Genomic DNA, 17,530 nt, shown 5'->3' with positions numbered 1-17,530 from the left:
CCTCTGGTCTATTTCCATTTCTAGGTTCCCATTTCTGGTCAGAGGGAAGTGGAAGTCAGCGTCCTCGTAGGGGAGCATCCTCAAATGATAACGACCCTGGCCTGATGGAAGCCTCTTGTTCACAATGCTACAGAAAAACATTACGCAATGTGATTAAACGTGCAAGGCAGCAACTCTGTTGTAGGTTAAAGAATAATATCTATAATGAGTAAAATATTCACAAACATAAGTGCCGAAAATACGGGGAATAGATAATGCATTATAAATGCCTCACTGAAAAGGACTTTAACTCCTAAGCAATGTATTACAAATAACGCTATAAAGATGGGTCATAAAGTTTTAGGCTAAATGCCAAATAGTAGCATTCTGTCAGCTATAAATAAGGTCTGGCAATCAGCACTTTTCTACATGAGGTTCAAAGTATTTCTGACCAAATTACCAGTGTATATGTCCAAAAATGATGATGATACAGTATTGAGCTCATATGTAGCTCAGGACCAGCTGAATAATACTACAAATATATAATAACAACACAACTAACCAGCAGACATTCTACATAATCTTGCTTTAGCCACCAGGACTTCAAGTAACCAAAAGATCCTTTATAAGAACCATGCAAGCGAGGTAGCATTGTGGTTATCACCTCTCTAGAGGGTTGATGCCCACATCCATAGACAGGGCCTGGGCCAGAGGGTATTCACAGGAGAAGTGCAGGTGGATGCTCTTCTCACGACTGATGAGACCCTCATGAGGGTCCACTTCGCCCTGGATGGTGTTCTCATAGATGAAATGGGTCCCGTTGCTCTTTGAGAGTAAAACGAGAAAAAATACATGAAGTATTTTGATGTTACATGGTTTACATCTAAAATGCTTTTTAGAATGTGTCTATAAATTGTATGGACTGTACCCTGAGAACTGTCCCACACAGCTGGTCGTCGTTGTTAAAGTGGAACACCAGTCGTCCGTCCTGGAGAGTCCCATTGCAGGAGTCATCTCGGAGGTGGAGGTCACTCCAGTGGAAACCAGCTTCAAACAGCTGGCAGCGCGACAGAGACATGGTGCCTGAACTACTGACACAAGTGATGGACGAGTCTATAAAAGAGAAATGAATAAGAGACAACATAATAATTTTTCAAAAGGCAACATTTGTAGTTGACAAGTTATTGGTAGTCACAGTTATCACAGTTATACCTGTGATAAGGCAGATCATTTCAACAGGCTGACAGCCTTCATTGCTGATTGCTTATTTCATTAAAACAAAATCATATTTCAACAATCAAAACAAGCTGTTTGATCAGTTTATTTTGCTGCTATGTACAAATACTGCCTAACAAAACAACATGTGTAATGAACAGTCTTCATGTGAAGCATTATTATCACTGAGATCTGACAAACAAAGCAGTGTTTTCAGAGGAGTGTCCTCACCGTAGCTCTCATTGTTGGGCCGATGGTGGTGTTCATCACAGAAGCAGCCGTACACACCGTCCTTCTCACCACACCACTCATACTCTTTGCAGTCCAGCTGTTCACAGGGGTCTGACTCAGCTGGAGAAATAACAGGGAAAGAATGAGACAAGGGGTGAAAAAACTGAAACCAATTATGTCGGAGATTCCTCTAAAGGAATATTCCCTTATCAACTATATTCTTAGCCCAGTGCAAACATACCACACTGCAAAGCTGAGCGCCACTCAGGGATGTTCAGTCCCAAAACAGAGCAGGTTTTCTCATAGGCTGAGACAGCAGAACACAGCATGCCATTGGCTGGAGTGTAGTGGCAGAGATCGTAGACACAGGAACTGAAATATGGCTGGGGGTCAGAGTGCAGGTGACAGCCCCTGAACGGGCCGCTGGTGTTGGTGATGACACTACAGAGCTCAGAGTATTCTTCAATAAAGGAACAGTTGTCTAATCCATTACCACTCTCATCATCGGTAGATCCACATCTAGAACAGACAAATCATACTCCCATTAATGTCTGCTGAAGTATACATAAAATCATCCACAATGCTTTTCGTAATAGCTCACCCTGGTTGGCTTGTGGGTGCCTTCCAGCTGTGTCCAAAGTCATTATCATTGTGTGCCAATGTGCCATTGGGCAAGACTTTGTCATCTGCAGGATCACGGTTGAAGTTTCCACACATCCCAGTGATTCTGTTTTGACGGTTCTGGCCTACACTGATCAGTAAAGTCCTTTGGCCATCAAACTGGACCACCAAGTCAATGGCATTGACTATAATATAGCTTCCCTGTCGTACCACCTGAGCTAAAGATCCTGCTGCGGTGGGAAGAGACACCTCAACTCCATTTACCTGGAGGGATGAGAGATTAGAGAGAGAAGGACAATAGGTGAGGAGGTATTTGTTAGCTATGCTGACACCAGACAGAAAGTTATTTTAAATAAAGTAATAATGGATTTACCATTACTCTTTTGTTGGGTCCAATCCTGATGTGTGCACTCTCTGGTTGATTTGAGAGGTATATATCCACTGCTGACACAAGTGACACACGGTTGTTGCCACGGTGATTATTGGTGGCTACTACATGAAACTGGGTCTCATTGGTGCCGTGGCTCACACTCTCAGTAATAATGTAAGAGCATGTGCCCTGGAAATCAGCCAGTGCCCCATCAAAGGTGATGTAGTGTGGGTCTCCCCACACAGTGCAAGTAGAAATTGCATCAAAACAGCCCAGCTGGCCATTTCTGATGGTGCACTCTTGTGCAGGAGTGCAAGATGCAGCAGAACAGCGCAGGTCATTTGGGGCATGACACTCACATCTCTGGGAGCAACCTTGTGTCCAAAAGGACTCGCCAGCCTGTAGCATGCAAGAAAAATAGAACCACACCATAGAGACCAAAACAATTAATAGACCTTTTTTACAGCATTCATTTCATTTGTAGTCTGTGGGACTACAAATTAATAAAACGTCAGAACTCACCTTTTGCTTGTCATTGCCTGATTTACACACTAATACAATTGTTGGAGGTAAAATATGCACATGTACAGAGAGGAAAGAGATGATGGCTTGGCCCCAAATGTAAGATATATAGTAGAAAAGTCTCACTGCGCATGTCAAACAGCCGTCATATTGATACATTTTTTGGAGCTATCCTAAGTAGCACACCATTAAAGTGTATGAGTTACCAGTTACCAGCACATTAAGCAGAACATATTAATTACGCCATTTGGCAGTTTGACTTTTGAGGAGAAACTAAGTTAAAGTTTAATTAAAGATAGGTTTGGGACCCTACCAACATATAGTATCAGTAGCCTACCATCACTGACACAGCAAAGAACAGAAGCAGAAAAAGATGGCTAACTAGCACTTTTTAAAGGTGCTCATTTTTGCTAACGAATCTAAAACTAACCTATATCAATATAATTTTACTGGACTTCGGATGGCTTCTCAAGAAGAAGGTGCTAGTTTAACGCGTATCAGATGCACCGGACATAATCTGAAAATCATTAGACCTGCAATCACAGATATGGCAATCAACCAAGCATATCTGTTGATGCTTGGTTGATTGCAATATCTGTGATTGCGGATGCTGCTACGCAACAGTGTGAAAGCAGAGAAAACAAAGAGCTGTAACGTTATGTTAAAACGCAATGTCTTGGAGGTCAATATGACAACAACAACGATTGACAGTGCTCATAATGATCAACTTCTATGATTTGGATACTGCATTTGGCCATATTGAGATTATGTTAATATTACAATCAATTGCTCAACCCTGCAAAATATAATAAAAAAGCCCTCACAAACATGCACTCAACAGTGATGGAACGAGGCTCTGGAACAACACCTCTAATGCTATTTTTAAATGGGAAATGTTGCCTACCTTGTTTTACTACCTATTGTGAGGAGCAGATGTTTTTTGAACCTCTAAGTGGGCGTTCAGACTGCAAAAATGATTTTCTTTTTTTTTTTTAAATATACATATAGGGCCAAGGCCTAATTTTGGTACTGGTCTGTTACTCCAGGTACTGCTGAGATGATGAAATCCGATTCATAAATTCCACTTTGTTTAATATCTCCATGAGCGTGAAGGTTTTTCAGATGCCAAAATACTGTACAGGAATTTACAATATTATGAGGTAGTATTTTACTGCTCCCCACTCTTTAGTATTTACAGGGAAATGTGACTTACATCATAGTAGAATCCATCATACTGGCAGCCACACCTTTCCATGGGAACACAGCTTGTCCCACTCCTCAAGAAGCCTTCATCACAGAAACATCCCTCTGAGCAAATCTGCTCACAAGTGGCATCAATGCTGCTGGCACAGGTGTGGCCACAGTCAGTACCACACAGCTCATAATGGCTGTTGGCTGGACAGTCAAGTCCTTCATAAGTGAGGAAAAGAAATGGTGACTATACCAGATAGTAGTTTACTTATAAGGCTCCACACATTATTTCAGAAAGCACATCTAGATTTTTTCAGTTTCTAATGATCAATTGACTATTTGACTTACGGCAGGTGGTGTTCTGTCTCCAAGGGTAGATGCGAACATTAGCAGACTGACAGGCACTGACATAGGCCTGAATGGCCCTGCACAGAAGATCGTGGTCCCCATTTCCCGACACACAAACATCAAAAACACAGTCTTTGAAATATGGTGCCGGGTCCACCTGCTCATGGCAGAAGCTGAAGGGCCCGTCGGCTGCCTGGATCACCTCACATTGGGCTCTAGCAGGCAGCTCATTGGTGCATTGTGGGCAGGAGGAACCACACCCATCACTGCAGGTGTAGTTGCCTGCCACTTTCCAAGCTTTCCCAAACTCATCTGGAGTGGTGACCATCATGCCAGATGGGGTGTGGAACTCATCATTTGGATTTCCATTGAAGTTTCCACAAAGTCCACATGTTTTTCCACTATATTGAAGACAATGGTTAAATACATTCAGTGTCATGAATTAAAAGATGGTCAGATCAAGATCAAATGACTGAAATGCATTCACAGATACCTGTAATTTGGAGGTACTGAGATAAACACTGTACTATATCCATCGTAGGTGACAGTCAAGCCAAAATCAGCACTGACAAATACACGAGGTCCACTTGCGTAGATAGTCACGTGACCTCCATTCAAGAGAATAGGTAAATTTTTTGTTTCTCCATTCACCTAAAAGAGAATTTGGAGGAAATATCAGGTGTACTTTCTCTCATATTGTTATTCCTCTGACAAATGAACGAAAAAACGCTTCAGTTCTTGTCTAATTAAGATAACGTACTTGCAGTCATCCCTTAATTTTCTTTCTATGTTGGTCACTTAGTCACAGGAATAGCTATTGCTGTCATTGTTTACAAATTAGGTTGAACCTGAATCTAAAGTATGCATAGCAATCATCTGAGGAATATCAGATATTATTTTAAAGACTTACTTGAACCACTCCTTTTCTCTCCCTTGACATTTGCACTTGGTAGCCCCACACATTCACAAAAACTTCAGCTGTGATTGAAACTGGCAACCCGCTCCATGGCTCATTCTTAGCTTCCACTGAAAATTGGTGGAGTCCATCAGTGGCGTTACAAAGGGTCGCCAAAACATAACGGCAGGTTCCCTGGAAGTCATAGGCCTTGTGATCAAATGTGAGGTAGTGAGGGTCTCCGGAGGCAGAGCAGGTGCCATGAGAGTTTGGATGGCAGCCAAACTCACCCCCCACCACACGGCAGGACTCCTGGGGACCACAAGAGTTGGGGATACAGTGGACTGCCCCAGTAGTGCCATTACAGCTACACAAGCTCTGACATTCCTCACCATCCCAGAACTGTTCGCCACCTTGCCGATAGCGTCCTTGGTGATAGCATCCACAGGATGTTGGAGGCACACACTGGTTGCCATTAAGGACAAAACCATCATCACACTGGCACCCATCCTGGCACACAGTGTCACAGACGAAAGGGAAAGAGAGGCTGGGGCAGGCGGAAGGACAAGAGGTTCCGCAGAGTTCATTATGGCTGTTTCGAGGGCAGCTTTGCTCTACAGAAAAACAAACAAGTTGATCCAAAAAAGGTCATTACGAATTTGTATACCATATCCAAAGTCCAAGACAAGGGAAAGTGCTTACCACAGCCAGTTGCATTCCTCCAGTGTCCGAGAGCAACACCCTTCTGTTGACACATCAGTGCATAATCTCGCAGGACCTCGCAAAGCGCTGATGCTGGATCTTTTGAGCCTCCAATTATCTCCACACATATAGCCACATGCTGCCATGGGTCCAACATGGCCCAACACTGGGTAAATGGCCCAAGAGGTGAGCCAAGAATGCCACAGTACTCACTAGAATTGTAGTTTGCTGTAGAATTATGATTTACACTTTCCACGCAGTGTGCAGCGAGCGAGCCATCACGCCAGCTGTCCCCAAACTCCTGAGAGCTGTTGACCAGGATGCCACTGGGTGTGTGGAAATCGTCATGTGGGTGACCATTGTAATTACCACACAGTCCACCTAGTGAGCCATAGTAGACACCAGGTGCAGTGACACGCACAAAGTGAGGCCAGACCGTCTGTACAGTTACACCAAAGGAGGTGCGAAGGATGATACTGTGAACGCTGCTGTGGTAGATTTGGATTCTGTTGGACGCTGAACTGTAAGGTAGTCTGATGACCTGACTGTCAACCTAAAGAGCCATTCAGGTTCATATTTAGTTAACAAGATTTAAACAAAGGTAGGAACTGTTACATATTCAGAGAATAAGTTTACATCACCTAAGATGTTACTTTATGATAAAAGATGGTACCAACATCTTACTAAAACATGTCAGCAATCATTTTGTCACATTTGTCTTGATCAGTGTTCAGATGCCTCACTTTTAAAATGGTTGATATATCACATTAAAAATCAATCTGTTCTGAATATTCTTTTACTTACCTGTACTCTGCTGGTACGTGCCATCTCAATGGATACTTGTGTGCCCTCTGCCTCAAACTTTAGCAAACGGGTAAAACCCTGTTGGCCACTGGGCTCTTTCTCTGCTGTTACCACAAAGTGGGTGTAATTAGACAATCCCAACACTTTGGCAAGAGTAAGTCGACACGCCCCAGGATACTGGTATGTCAGTCCATCAAACATTTGATAGGACCCCGGGCCCCTTATCCAGCATGTTGCATAGCTGTTTGGTCTGCATCCTCTTTCTCCCTCCTCCACTCTGCATGATTCAAGTGGACCACAAGCATGGGAGCTGCAAGTCATGGAGCCATAACTGCAGCTACAATGTCTCCCACAGTCTGTGTCTAGTATTACAGTTTCTCCAGAGCGGTAGTAGCGACCCTCAAAGCTGCAGCCACACTCAGCATGAGGGACGCAGACCCCAGCACTGAGGATGTAGCCTGAGTTGCAGATGCAGCTCTCCTGGACAGGGAGAGGGCAATTGTTTGTAGAATTAGGATTGACACAGGTAGCTGGACATCCTGTGCCTTGGGACTCAAAGTGGCTGTTGGCTGGGCAGGGGATTTCTAGAGAAAATAAAATAACATTGACCTTGACATAATGGACATTTTATCCAAAGGATATTTTGAAATAAGGTTGAAAGACTGACAGACATACCACAGAAGCCTGGTCTCCTCCAGCTTGGTAGCTTTATACCATTCTGTTGACACTGACTTGCATACACGTTTAGGGCTTGGCACAGAATGGGCTGGTACCCTCCTCCTACACACAGATCGTACACACAGTTGTCCACAAAAGTCTGTGGGGGAAGTCTTTGATGGCAAGCAGCAAAAGGACCTGAACTGCTCTGGAGGATACCACAATGAGCAGTATTGCTGTATAAAGCTGTCTGAGCCGCAGTGCAGGCAGCACAGTCCAGACCTTCACACTGTGCCTCACAACCAGGCTCATCATCCCCTGCTGCTTGCCAGCTGTTGGCAAAAGCCACATCAGAGCTCACAACCTCGCCTTGGCGGGTTCGAAAGTCATCTCTAGGATCATTGTTGAAGTTTCCACACAGGCCACATGTTGCATTCTGGTAAGTGTAGGGCACACTGATCCGGACATAATAATTTGTGTTATAGGATACCTCCAAGCCAAAGTCAGTACTGATGATAGTAGAAAAACCTGACTGATAAACCTGGACGGTGCCGTTGTTGAGATAGATTGGAGTGGCTGCAAAGTTTCCATTAACCTGTAAGCACAAAAGTAAGCAAAGCCATAGGTGTAAAAATATTAAATAAATAAAAAATATTACTGTAAGTAGAGACTGTAGTCCTTATTGCTAACCTTAGCCTCACCACGACGTCCCTTGACAAGCTCAATGGTTTCATTATAGACATACACTTTGACCAGTCGTGTCCAAGAGACTCGATTGCTGCCCCGGTTTTCATTCTTGCCCTCTACTCTGTAGTAGGGCAACCCATGATCACATTGCTCTGAGACAACATAAGTGCAGGCGCCCTGAAAGTGAAACACTTTACCATCAAAGGTATAGTAATGTGGATCACCACTTATGGTGCAGGTGCTTCTCTGCACTGTCTGGCAGGAGAACTGAAAGGCACTTGGTCGGCAGATTTGGGAAAAGGAGCAGGGTTGGCTCTGACACTGAAGGCCTGCTGAGGTGCAGGTGCACTTCTGTGCACAGGTACTGTCGCTCCAGAATGAGTCACCCTGCTGCACAGGTTCACCTTGAAAAGAATCAAAGGAAAAGACATAGACTTGAATGTGCTGACACCATTACATTTAAACAATATACGGCATGATTACAAACAGCTGTGCACTGCGCACACTAATCGATAGTTCAGTATAACTTACAAAAACAACTCAGATAATCGCAGTTATTATAGCAATTGGCATGCTGACTGCAGGAATGAGCTGTTGGCTGTGAATTGAATGTTCATTTCTCTACCAAAGGCATTACAGAGAATTTGGCAGTACATCCAACCAGCCTCACAACCGCAGACCATGTGTAACCACACCAGCCCAGGACCTCCACATTCAGCATCTTCACCTCCAAGATCTTCTGAGACAAGCCACCCGAACAGCTGCTGCAACAATCAGTTTGCATAACCAAAGAATTTCTGCACAAACTGTCAGGAACCGTCTCAGGGAATCTGATCTGCATGCTCGTCGTCCTCATCGGGGTCTCGATCTGATTACAACTCTGTACAGCCATTGAAGAGGAATTGACCAACATGACAAAAACTAAAGTGTGGACAAGTAGCGAAATTCATTCTCTGCATTTAACCAATCCCTCGAGGGGGCAGTGGGCAGTGGGCCACACCCCTCGGGCAGGCCACATGGTGTGCCAGTGGTGGTATATCATAACTTAAAACATGTTTTCAGGAAAGTATTAAGATGGATACCAACGGACATTATAATAAACTATCTGCTATTGAAATCAGTGTGAACAGATGCACTCAGTCTATCACAACTCAACAGTCTGGTGGTCATATTGTCATGGCTGAATACACAGCTATGACAATAATAAACATAGGCCAACTGTGACAATGAGAACACAAAAAAATAGGATGTGAACTGTGAACTTTCTTAACTTAACATGACCATAACTTATTAACTATAAATAGGCTAAAACAAATGCTTTGATATGATTTGATTGAAAAGACTTTTGCAAAGGATTTTTCATGAACATAGAAGTAGTAGCATGTTGGGCCTACTTCCTTTTATAAATGTTTTCTTGTCTGTTTCTTGTTTGCCTTTCACACTGCTACACTAATACTATAAACAGAACACGCTCACTCCTAATGAGTTCCACAGAGCACCTGTTCTTTTCCTTGAAATTGTGAATAAATTTGTATTATGTGTGAACACATTTTGGCAAAAATATTTTTCATTGTTTTTTCTATCCAAACAGTGAAACCACACATAAATAATCTATCTCCAGACATTCAATTTAATTCAACACCATTTTTATGATTGGTCAGGAAATATATTTATGTATTTATTTTCAGTTTTTCTTCAGTGTATTGTTAATTCTATAGTATTGAATCATGCAATTCTATAGATTAGTTAAGCATAAGACATACTCGTTTATATTCTTCATAGGCACTAGCCTATATTTTGATTTTAAATGTATATTAAATAGCCTATATCTCTCTCTTATCTCTTATTAAATGATCTTATTAAAATTAATGCTTATGTGTCTGACCTATATCGCAACCTTAAAAAACAAATCAAACCATAATGTATGTGCTTCATTTAGGCCTTGTAACAATATTTCTTAACAAATATGCAGCATTTGAAATCCAGCGTGATCAATCAGAAAATCAGAAGCCTACGTTTTATTAAGTCTGCCTCGGCAGGTTGTCACACGTATGACAGGCCATCGTGCACCACACAGAACACTGGCCGAAAAATTGTGCAGTTTGGCTTGATACTCATCAAGTAGGCTATTTGATGTCTCCCACTCTCGTCGTCGTCGTTACTTCTGCATCCGCTTTCGTTTCAGAGGGGACGCAGGAGGGATGTCTAGCTGCGCCGCCGCTATTTCAACTCGACTCCCTGCCAAGAGACCCGCCCTTATCTGACTCCGATTGGCACTGAACCTGACGATATTAATGAAAGCAACAACGGCAGCGAATATTACCCAATCAGAGGTAGAAAAGGAGAAGTATTCGCAGAATGCGGGTGGGATGATTTGCATAGGATGCTGCATTAAAGACAACTCGGAAATGGACAAAAAGCGTCCCGTATTGATTCAAAACGGGACGCGCTATTTAGTTTTCAAATACAGGACGATTCCGTATTTTAACGGACAGGTGGCAACCCTAGTGACCAACTACAGATCTATGCCAGTGGCAGAGACTGGAGAACCCAATATGTTTTTTGATGGGTGGGAAAAACCTCACTGGCCATGTACAATGTAAATATCGCAATGCAATTCGTATAGCAGAGCAAAAAAACGTGCGACTTTGGATTTGGATGTTGAACCCAGGCAGCCACCAACTGTAGTGAAATCCCAACTAATAGCCTAAACAAATCTGTAGATTTTTGGATATCAGACCCTCTCAATACTGCAGGACAGAGAAAAGACAGGAAAGCCTCTTCCTTAATTATTGTTTGTATTGTTGTTCTGAGTTTACCAGCCAGGTTTATCTGGCTGATGTTATAGTGCCATATAGGCCTACTGATAACTGCAATGTGCAACACTTTTCAGCTAATTATATGATTTGTGCCGATGGGCTGTTATTCTGTGTTAGTGTAATTACTGCTGCTGCCAGATGAGCTATGTTCATTTGTGAGAAAGCTATTCTCTCAGTCCAAAGCTGTTACCACAGCTTTAGGCCTCTGTACACACCATGGTAAGGCACAATAGTGATGTTGTCCCAGAAGAAGCACATGATAGTGATCACCCTCTCTATCTGATCTTACCATTGAAAGTGCAGCCTCTTGATCCGTGGTCTGTCCTGAAGGCCCAGCGACCGGGTACATTGACGTTGCTGCTCAGGCGGAAATTTGAGTTACTGCCTGTTGCAGTGTTGGAGAATGATCCAGGGATGGTGAAATGGTGCGTGGAACTGATTGTGTCATATCCTGCCTGAAATACAAGAAATGGAAACAAAATAAGTGTAATTTGAATTAGTGAGTGAGTTATCAATTTTGTTATCATATTTAATCATAGCCACTAAATATATATATCCTAACTGTAGATCTGACCTGCACATTCTTAGTTGTTGAGGCTATTATCCCATAGTTCATCAGCACAAATGAGTACTGGCTGCCAGAGATCAACACGGCTTGGACAGTTGTGCGCTGGAAAAAATGAATTCATCATCATATGTACTGCTATTCCTATACTCTACTGTGCATTTCAGAAACAATGTCTCAGTATGAAGCACCATATGAAAAATGCAGCATTTTGTGTTACAACATGCCTGTTTCATGCAATGAAATGCATTATATACAGACAATGTACTCTGGACATTCATAACACAACACAATTGTTTTTTTAACACTTCAAACTAAATGTACTTTAAGGACATTGTTTCACCATTTCACCATTCAGGAGGTATCTTCTTCACTGGATTAAGTTGACTTACTGTTCCTGAATTTGGAAAGTAGGCCACCTCATACCATGTTGCAACAAAGACCCAGTTGGCACTGAAGTTCAAGTTCGGAAAGTAGCCATTAATGTCCTGTGTGGCTTGTTGGAGGACACTGCCACTGGTGTATTGGTTGTAGTTGACCTGACCAATTTGCCTGTTGTCAAGATCTGTCCAGAATGGAGCGATGAAGTCTCTGGGTCCATGTAGTGGGAACCTTTGAGGTGAATGTGCACTCAGTGGATTGTCAAATGTCAAGTGTCCATTGTGGTTAACCTAAAAATAAATGAGTAAACATAATAGTTTTTAATCAGCTACAGATTTAGCATATTGTATGATATATTGTCATATATTATATTACATAAGCAGTTTTAGAAAATGTGATTGATGATTAATATTTTTTCAATGCATTTGTATTGGAAGTGATTTGTAATCAGTTGTGGGAAATTAAATTTAACTGCAAAATATCTTCACGGTCTACATAAAATATGTACATTATTTTTTCAAAGTTTTTAATTTTACATACATAAATCTGATTATACGTCCGTCCGAAATAGACAAACGATCGTTGCAGGTTAATCCGTGGAGAACTTCCATCATCTGATCGAGAGCTTGCGGTTCCAGATATTGGGTAGAGGGGTCCTATAAAGCATGGGTATATCACAAACAAATTTACACAGATATATTGGTCTAGAATATGGCTATAGGCAATAGTCAGTATTTTACAGACTTAGTATCCACAGTGTGTATTGTGTTTCCAGGAAAAGGGAAAGCATTAGTGTAAATAAAGCCTTTTTAAAACAGTTTCAATAAAAAATGAACATGAATAACTTTCAAGAAGGTAGAACTGAATTATCATAGAATTAATCTTTACACAGGACATGTCTGAATGACTGTCTGACTGGCAGTAGGAACTGATGACAATCAAATGGCGTCAATGTGAATAGATAGTGAACTTACTCACAACCTGAGGAGTCACCACATCTGTAAATGAAACAAAAAAACAAGATTTCATTTCTGAAACAATCCAAAAATATACGATGATGAGTTAGATTTTAAAATAAACTAAACCAAAATATAAAAAATACAATACAGTCTATTACTTACTTATCATCCCTAAAAGCAACGCAAACATGAGTTGACTTGCCATTCTGTCAGGCTCCCAAATCAAATCTGCTAACAATAATAATTGAATGTACCATAACAAAGTATTATGTTATTGTAGAATTAAATATAGCAAGCACTGAATGTTTCTTATGCTAGCATTAAAAAAGAAACATTTTGACTTTTTTAAAATACTCACCTGTTCATCTGTTTCCCTCTCATCCGTTTGAGACTGCAGGGCTGAAACTAGGCTTTATATAGTAAAAGCTGGCACAGTACCATAAACCTGATTTACAATTTACGGAAGTACACATTTGTTTATCATTCATTAACCAAAAATGTACTTTAATAGTAATGATAACTATTAAACCATGACAAGCATAACATAGGAAGCTGTAATCTAATCTAATGTATATACTCCACCAAATGCTTGGGACATTAAAATGTTGTCAACAAGGTACGGTATTTCTCAATGCCAGTTTACCATATAGTAAAATGACAACACTCAATATTAAGGTTATTAGCCTTGGAGTAACTTTTACTGCCGTTGAAATGGGATACATTGCTGTCTAATGATTTACTGCAGAAACTCGGTAAATCATTCTCAAAATATTAGTGATAGGAAATACTCTCTTTCTGTGGTAAGACTAGATGACAAATTGTTCTATTTAGCTTTTCAGTTTTCAGCTTTTCAGCAAAATAAATCAACCTTTAGAGATGTGAAACTGTCATTGCATATTGATACAGTCTAAAGTACAGAGTGATTTAAACACTTTTAATTTATATGATGGTTTTATGGTATTACAATGCAAAGCAGTTTAGTCTGAAGGTTTGTCTCAATCAAGTTTCTGTCCTTTTCGCCTGTAGATCATGGAATCTGGTCTCAAAACTCACAGATCCATGCTAGCTCACGCTAGCTTTCTGAATGCTTGATACATTTTCGGTACAGACTGGAAAATAGAAGCCTTGAAATTTGACAAAGTCTGGCATATCAGGCAGAAAGGTTTTCAAGGTTTCATTGCTAGAAATAGAGGTCTTTCCTCTCTGTTAAGCATGTCCTGTTCTCCAGCTCATGTACATTTGCCTGTAATTATATTAGAGATTTCAGTGCATTATGGGAAGGTACATTGAAACACACCATGGCAACGAAACTTCTATTAAGTTACAAGGTACTTTTATGTGATTGGTCTGAAGTTGTTGCAGTGAACTCAAGAGACTGGCTCTTATATTAGGGAAATTATGTACATATAAATTGTAAACATTGCGAAGTATTGGTTCTTCTATTGTTTCTTCCGTGCAAAACAAGACTACCATAGCAACAAGAATGGAGATAAACACACAATAACTAACTTTTAAACTAAGGATGTCAATCTCAAGAATTCTGACTAAAGCTTATCAAAATCCGATCCTTTTTTTTCCATACTCTACTGTATTATATCTACTTCTGCCTGCTATTTAGAAGGCAACAGCTGTTATTCAAATGTGATACACATATAATCAACATTCAGATAAATATAAACACTGGATCTCACTCTGTGTCAGCAGATACAAATATTGAAGGACTCGGATCTGGATCTCTAATTTAAACATCTTAATGTTCAGAAGTCTGAGCAAAGACCGTAAGTCAGAAACTTTGTGTGATATGACAAGTTTTTTCTAACAACAAATTCCAAATAAACAAAACAATACACTTCCCTATTCGTTGAAAATAAATATATTAATCCATCACTCAGCACAAAACTTATGATGTTGTAATAGGGATGGTGTCAAGATGATGAAAAATATTAATTCCTAGATACTAGATACTTTTCTTTGAGGCAACTGCATATGTGTGCTCTGTGTTTACGTGCAAAATGACCGTGTTCTTTTTGAGGATGTGTGATTGCCTGACATGGAAACCTAATTGTGGCCTTTAACAACATGTTTGATGGCCTTGTTAAACTGGCAAGCACTGTTGCAAATAATATGACTCATGTTTTTATCATTTTGTTATTTTTATGGTCTTATTGTTTTCACTGTTTTTATGGTCGTCTTTGTTAAACTAGTTTACCTTTTTTACGATACTCTACTTAAATGTTTTGCAAGATGTTTGATGTGGTGGTAAGTAGTTACCGAGCAGTAATGATTACCTTGATATGACCTTAATAATTAGCCACAAACAGTTCTTTGTCATGCAGGAAGAAAAGCAGAAACCCAACTGGAGTAGATAAAAAGTGGATTTTATAGCATTCCTAGTGTCATCATAAGCCAAGCCTTGTCTTGTTCTCAAAGATATAACTTATTTCCTGAAAGAAAAAAGTCCTTAGATTGTAAACATTACACTGTTCCCATAAGCAATCCTCAATATAAGTCCATAAAAATTATATATAATACAATAAGAGAATGTAACAAACTGAATGATGCAAAGATGGTTTGCATTGTGATCAAAGAAAACAGATTATTCAACTAACCTTAACAAATTACATGGGACTGAGATGTGAAGTTAGGTAATTAAACAATGAAGGAAATTAAGAATTTATACTGTAGGTATTTTTTAACTAACGGGTACCTATTCTATTATTACCGGGTATGATCATTACTGAGCAACAAAGCTTGACGTTTGGGGGAAGATATGGTAATAAGTCCTATGCAGCATTTTATTTTTATTTATTATTATTAATTATCATGTACTACTAACTTACACTGGAGAGGTACACATAATAACAAAATGAGGATAGGCGTTTTTACTTTCAAACAAAGGTCCAGTGAAAGAGTTTTTTCTGGAACACACTGTAAGCTTCTAGCCTATATGTGGCTGTAGATGATGGGGTACAATATTGTCTTTACAGGGGAGTTTCTATACAGAAGCTTGAGGTGGTACAGGTTTATCGGTACTGACAAAGAGTGCTGTTCAGTTTTTCATGATGAGGCAATTAGAATATGATGGATTTTATGTCACAGTGGAACTGTCATGAACAGCAAAGGACACAAACATTACACTACAAAACCATTAGCTATTTCTTAGCCTTTCACTGAGTTTTCAATTGCATAAAAAACTTTTTTCAAAACACTACATACGATTCTCTACCTAAGGCACTACATCTGAATGAACAGGAAGTGGCTTTCCTTTTCCAAACACAACCAATCAAAATGCTACACTTATTCACCAGGACACACCGCCACTCCTCACATGTGCAAACACTAATTGCTTTACTGATCACTAACCGATCACTGCTTTAGTATAGGCCTATAAACAGGTCAAAGGTCAGATTACCTGTTTTGAACAATGGATGCAACAATGGACAGAGAGCAAGGGGAGTAGGAGGGAGAGGCAGGGGATGACAACAAGGACAACTTGAATGAGGAAGAGTTGGAAGAAGATGAAGAGGAGAAGAAGAGGACGAGGGAAAAGAAGAGAAGGATGGAGATCAGGGCCACACTTTTTGTTTATGTTCAACCACAGGTTGACCATGAGAGAAGCTGGACTGAGAGTCCAGACCAACTTTAGTCTCTTTACATTGGCATCCATAATTTGAACCTTCAGAAATGAGAACAGGTTGCAACTATCTAATGACTATTTCAGCATTACAGTATTGTACTGTAAAATATGGATTACTGTATAGTATTGCATAAACAAAAAAATAAGAACATTTGTAGCTCTAAGCCATCCATTTACTGCACTGCATGTTGAATGACGTTGGTAGTCATGTTGTACTATAATATTATGTAAATTTTTTATATTGTTGAATTCTCTACAGAGTGGAAATGGTTGCACACCCCTACATGAACACACACACACAAATTTGTTCTTTATTATAAAATAATACTTTTGGTTTACATATGTTTATGATTGTCATTTCTTCTATGCTACTGTATACAACACTTTGCTACTTACTAATGTTTTGCCAAATAAATATTTTCTGTTTTAACATTGCATTGGTGTTTACAGTGTACTTTTCAACCCCTCCCTTTCAGCAGATTACTTCTAGAACAAGATTGATATTTCTTAGGTTTAACTGACTTGATGTTATACTGTGATGATTAAGTGTTCCCTTAATTGTTTTGAGCAGTGCATTTAAAAATGTAATGTAATATAGGACAATGACCAGCACTTTATCATTCATTAAGGAAATTCATGTCTGGAAAATGCTGAATGAGCTAACTATGCTGAATAAAAATGTATTAACTTATTGATTCTTCCTCTACTTCTGTTTTTTTAAGATAAATGTCATGGTCTGAGTTGGCACACATTCATGTTTCTAGCGTCACTGGATTAAAATTGAGGCTCTGCTCTTTATTTACCCATTGACATAGTGAATCGTAGTATCAGAGCTCCATTGATGATGGGTAATTTTTTCATCGCTACGCATGCGCTTTCATCAAGTTCAACATACTCCGAGATGATTGAACTAATTTCATTGGCTGTTTTGGAACCAAAAACTCAGA

The 17,530-nt window shown here is 40.1% G+C and overlaps 1 protein-coding gene across 1 annotated transcript in view; it reads right to left on the bottom strand.

The window, feature by feature from the left end:
- Nucleotides 1-17,444, bottom strand: part of LOC123983505 (alpha-tectorin-like) — a 20,453-nt gene extending 3,009 nt beyond the window's left edge. Inside the window, exons 1-19 of the mRNA XM_046069765.1 lie at nucleotides 17,387-17,444; nucleotides 12,528-12,643; nucleotides 11,999-12,277; nucleotides 11,616-11,711; nucleotides 11,331-11,496; nucleotides 8,226-8,626; nucleotides 7,554-8,130; nucleotides 6,879-7,462; nucleotides 6,075-6,627; nucleotides 5,388-5,986; nucleotides 4,971-5,128; nucleotides 4,478-4,878; nucleotides 4,152-4,348; nucleotides 2,420-2,815; nucleotides 2,027-2,310; nucleotides 1,667-1,944; nucleotides 1,426-1,545; nucleotides 908-1,092; nucleotides 644-804 (exon numbers count right to left, since the gene is read on the bottom strand). Of these exons, the coding sequence (XP_045925721.1) occupies nucleotides 644-804; nucleotides 908-1,092; nucleotides 1,426-1,545; nucleotides 1,667-1,944; nucleotides 2,027-2,310; nucleotides 2,420-2,815; nucleotides 4,152-4,348; nucleotides 4,478-4,878; nucleotides 4,971-5,128; nucleotides 5,388-5,986; nucleotides 6,075-6,627; nucleotides 6,879-7,462; nucleotides 7,554-8,130; nucleotides 8,226-8,626; nucleotides 11,331-11,496; nucleotides 11,616-11,711; nucleotides 11,999-12,277; nucleotides 12,528-12,643; nucleotides 17,387-17,444 (5,609 nt within the window). The remainder of the gene's footprint in view (nucleotides 1-643; nucleotides 805-907; nucleotides 1,093-1,425; nucleotides 1,546-1,666; nucleotides 1,945-2,026; nucleotides 2,311-2,419; nucleotides 2,816-4,151; nucleotides 4,349-4,477; nucleotides 4,879-4,970; nucleotides 5,129-5,387; nucleotides 5,987-6,074; nucleotides 6,628-6,878; nucleotides 7,463-7,553; nucleotides 8,131-8,225; nucleotides 8,627-11,330; nucleotides 11,497-11,615; nucleotides 11,712-11,998; nucleotides 12,278-12,527; nucleotides 12,644-17,386) is intronic.
- Between the last annotated feature and the right edge of the window lie 86 nt (nucleotides 17,445-17,530).

This window comes from Micropterus dolomieu, linkage group LG14 (genome assembly GCF_021292245.1).
Source record: "Micropterus dolomieu isolate WLL.071019.BEF.003 ecotype Adirondacks linkage group LG14, ASM2129224v1, whole genome shotgun sequence".
NCBI classification, from domain to species: Eukaryota; Metazoa; Chordata; class Actinopteri; order Centrarchiformes; family Centrarchidae; genus Micropterus; species Micropterus dolomieu.
Note: the sequence above shows the minus strand (reverse complement) of the source record. Positions and strands in the feature narration are given on the sequence as shown.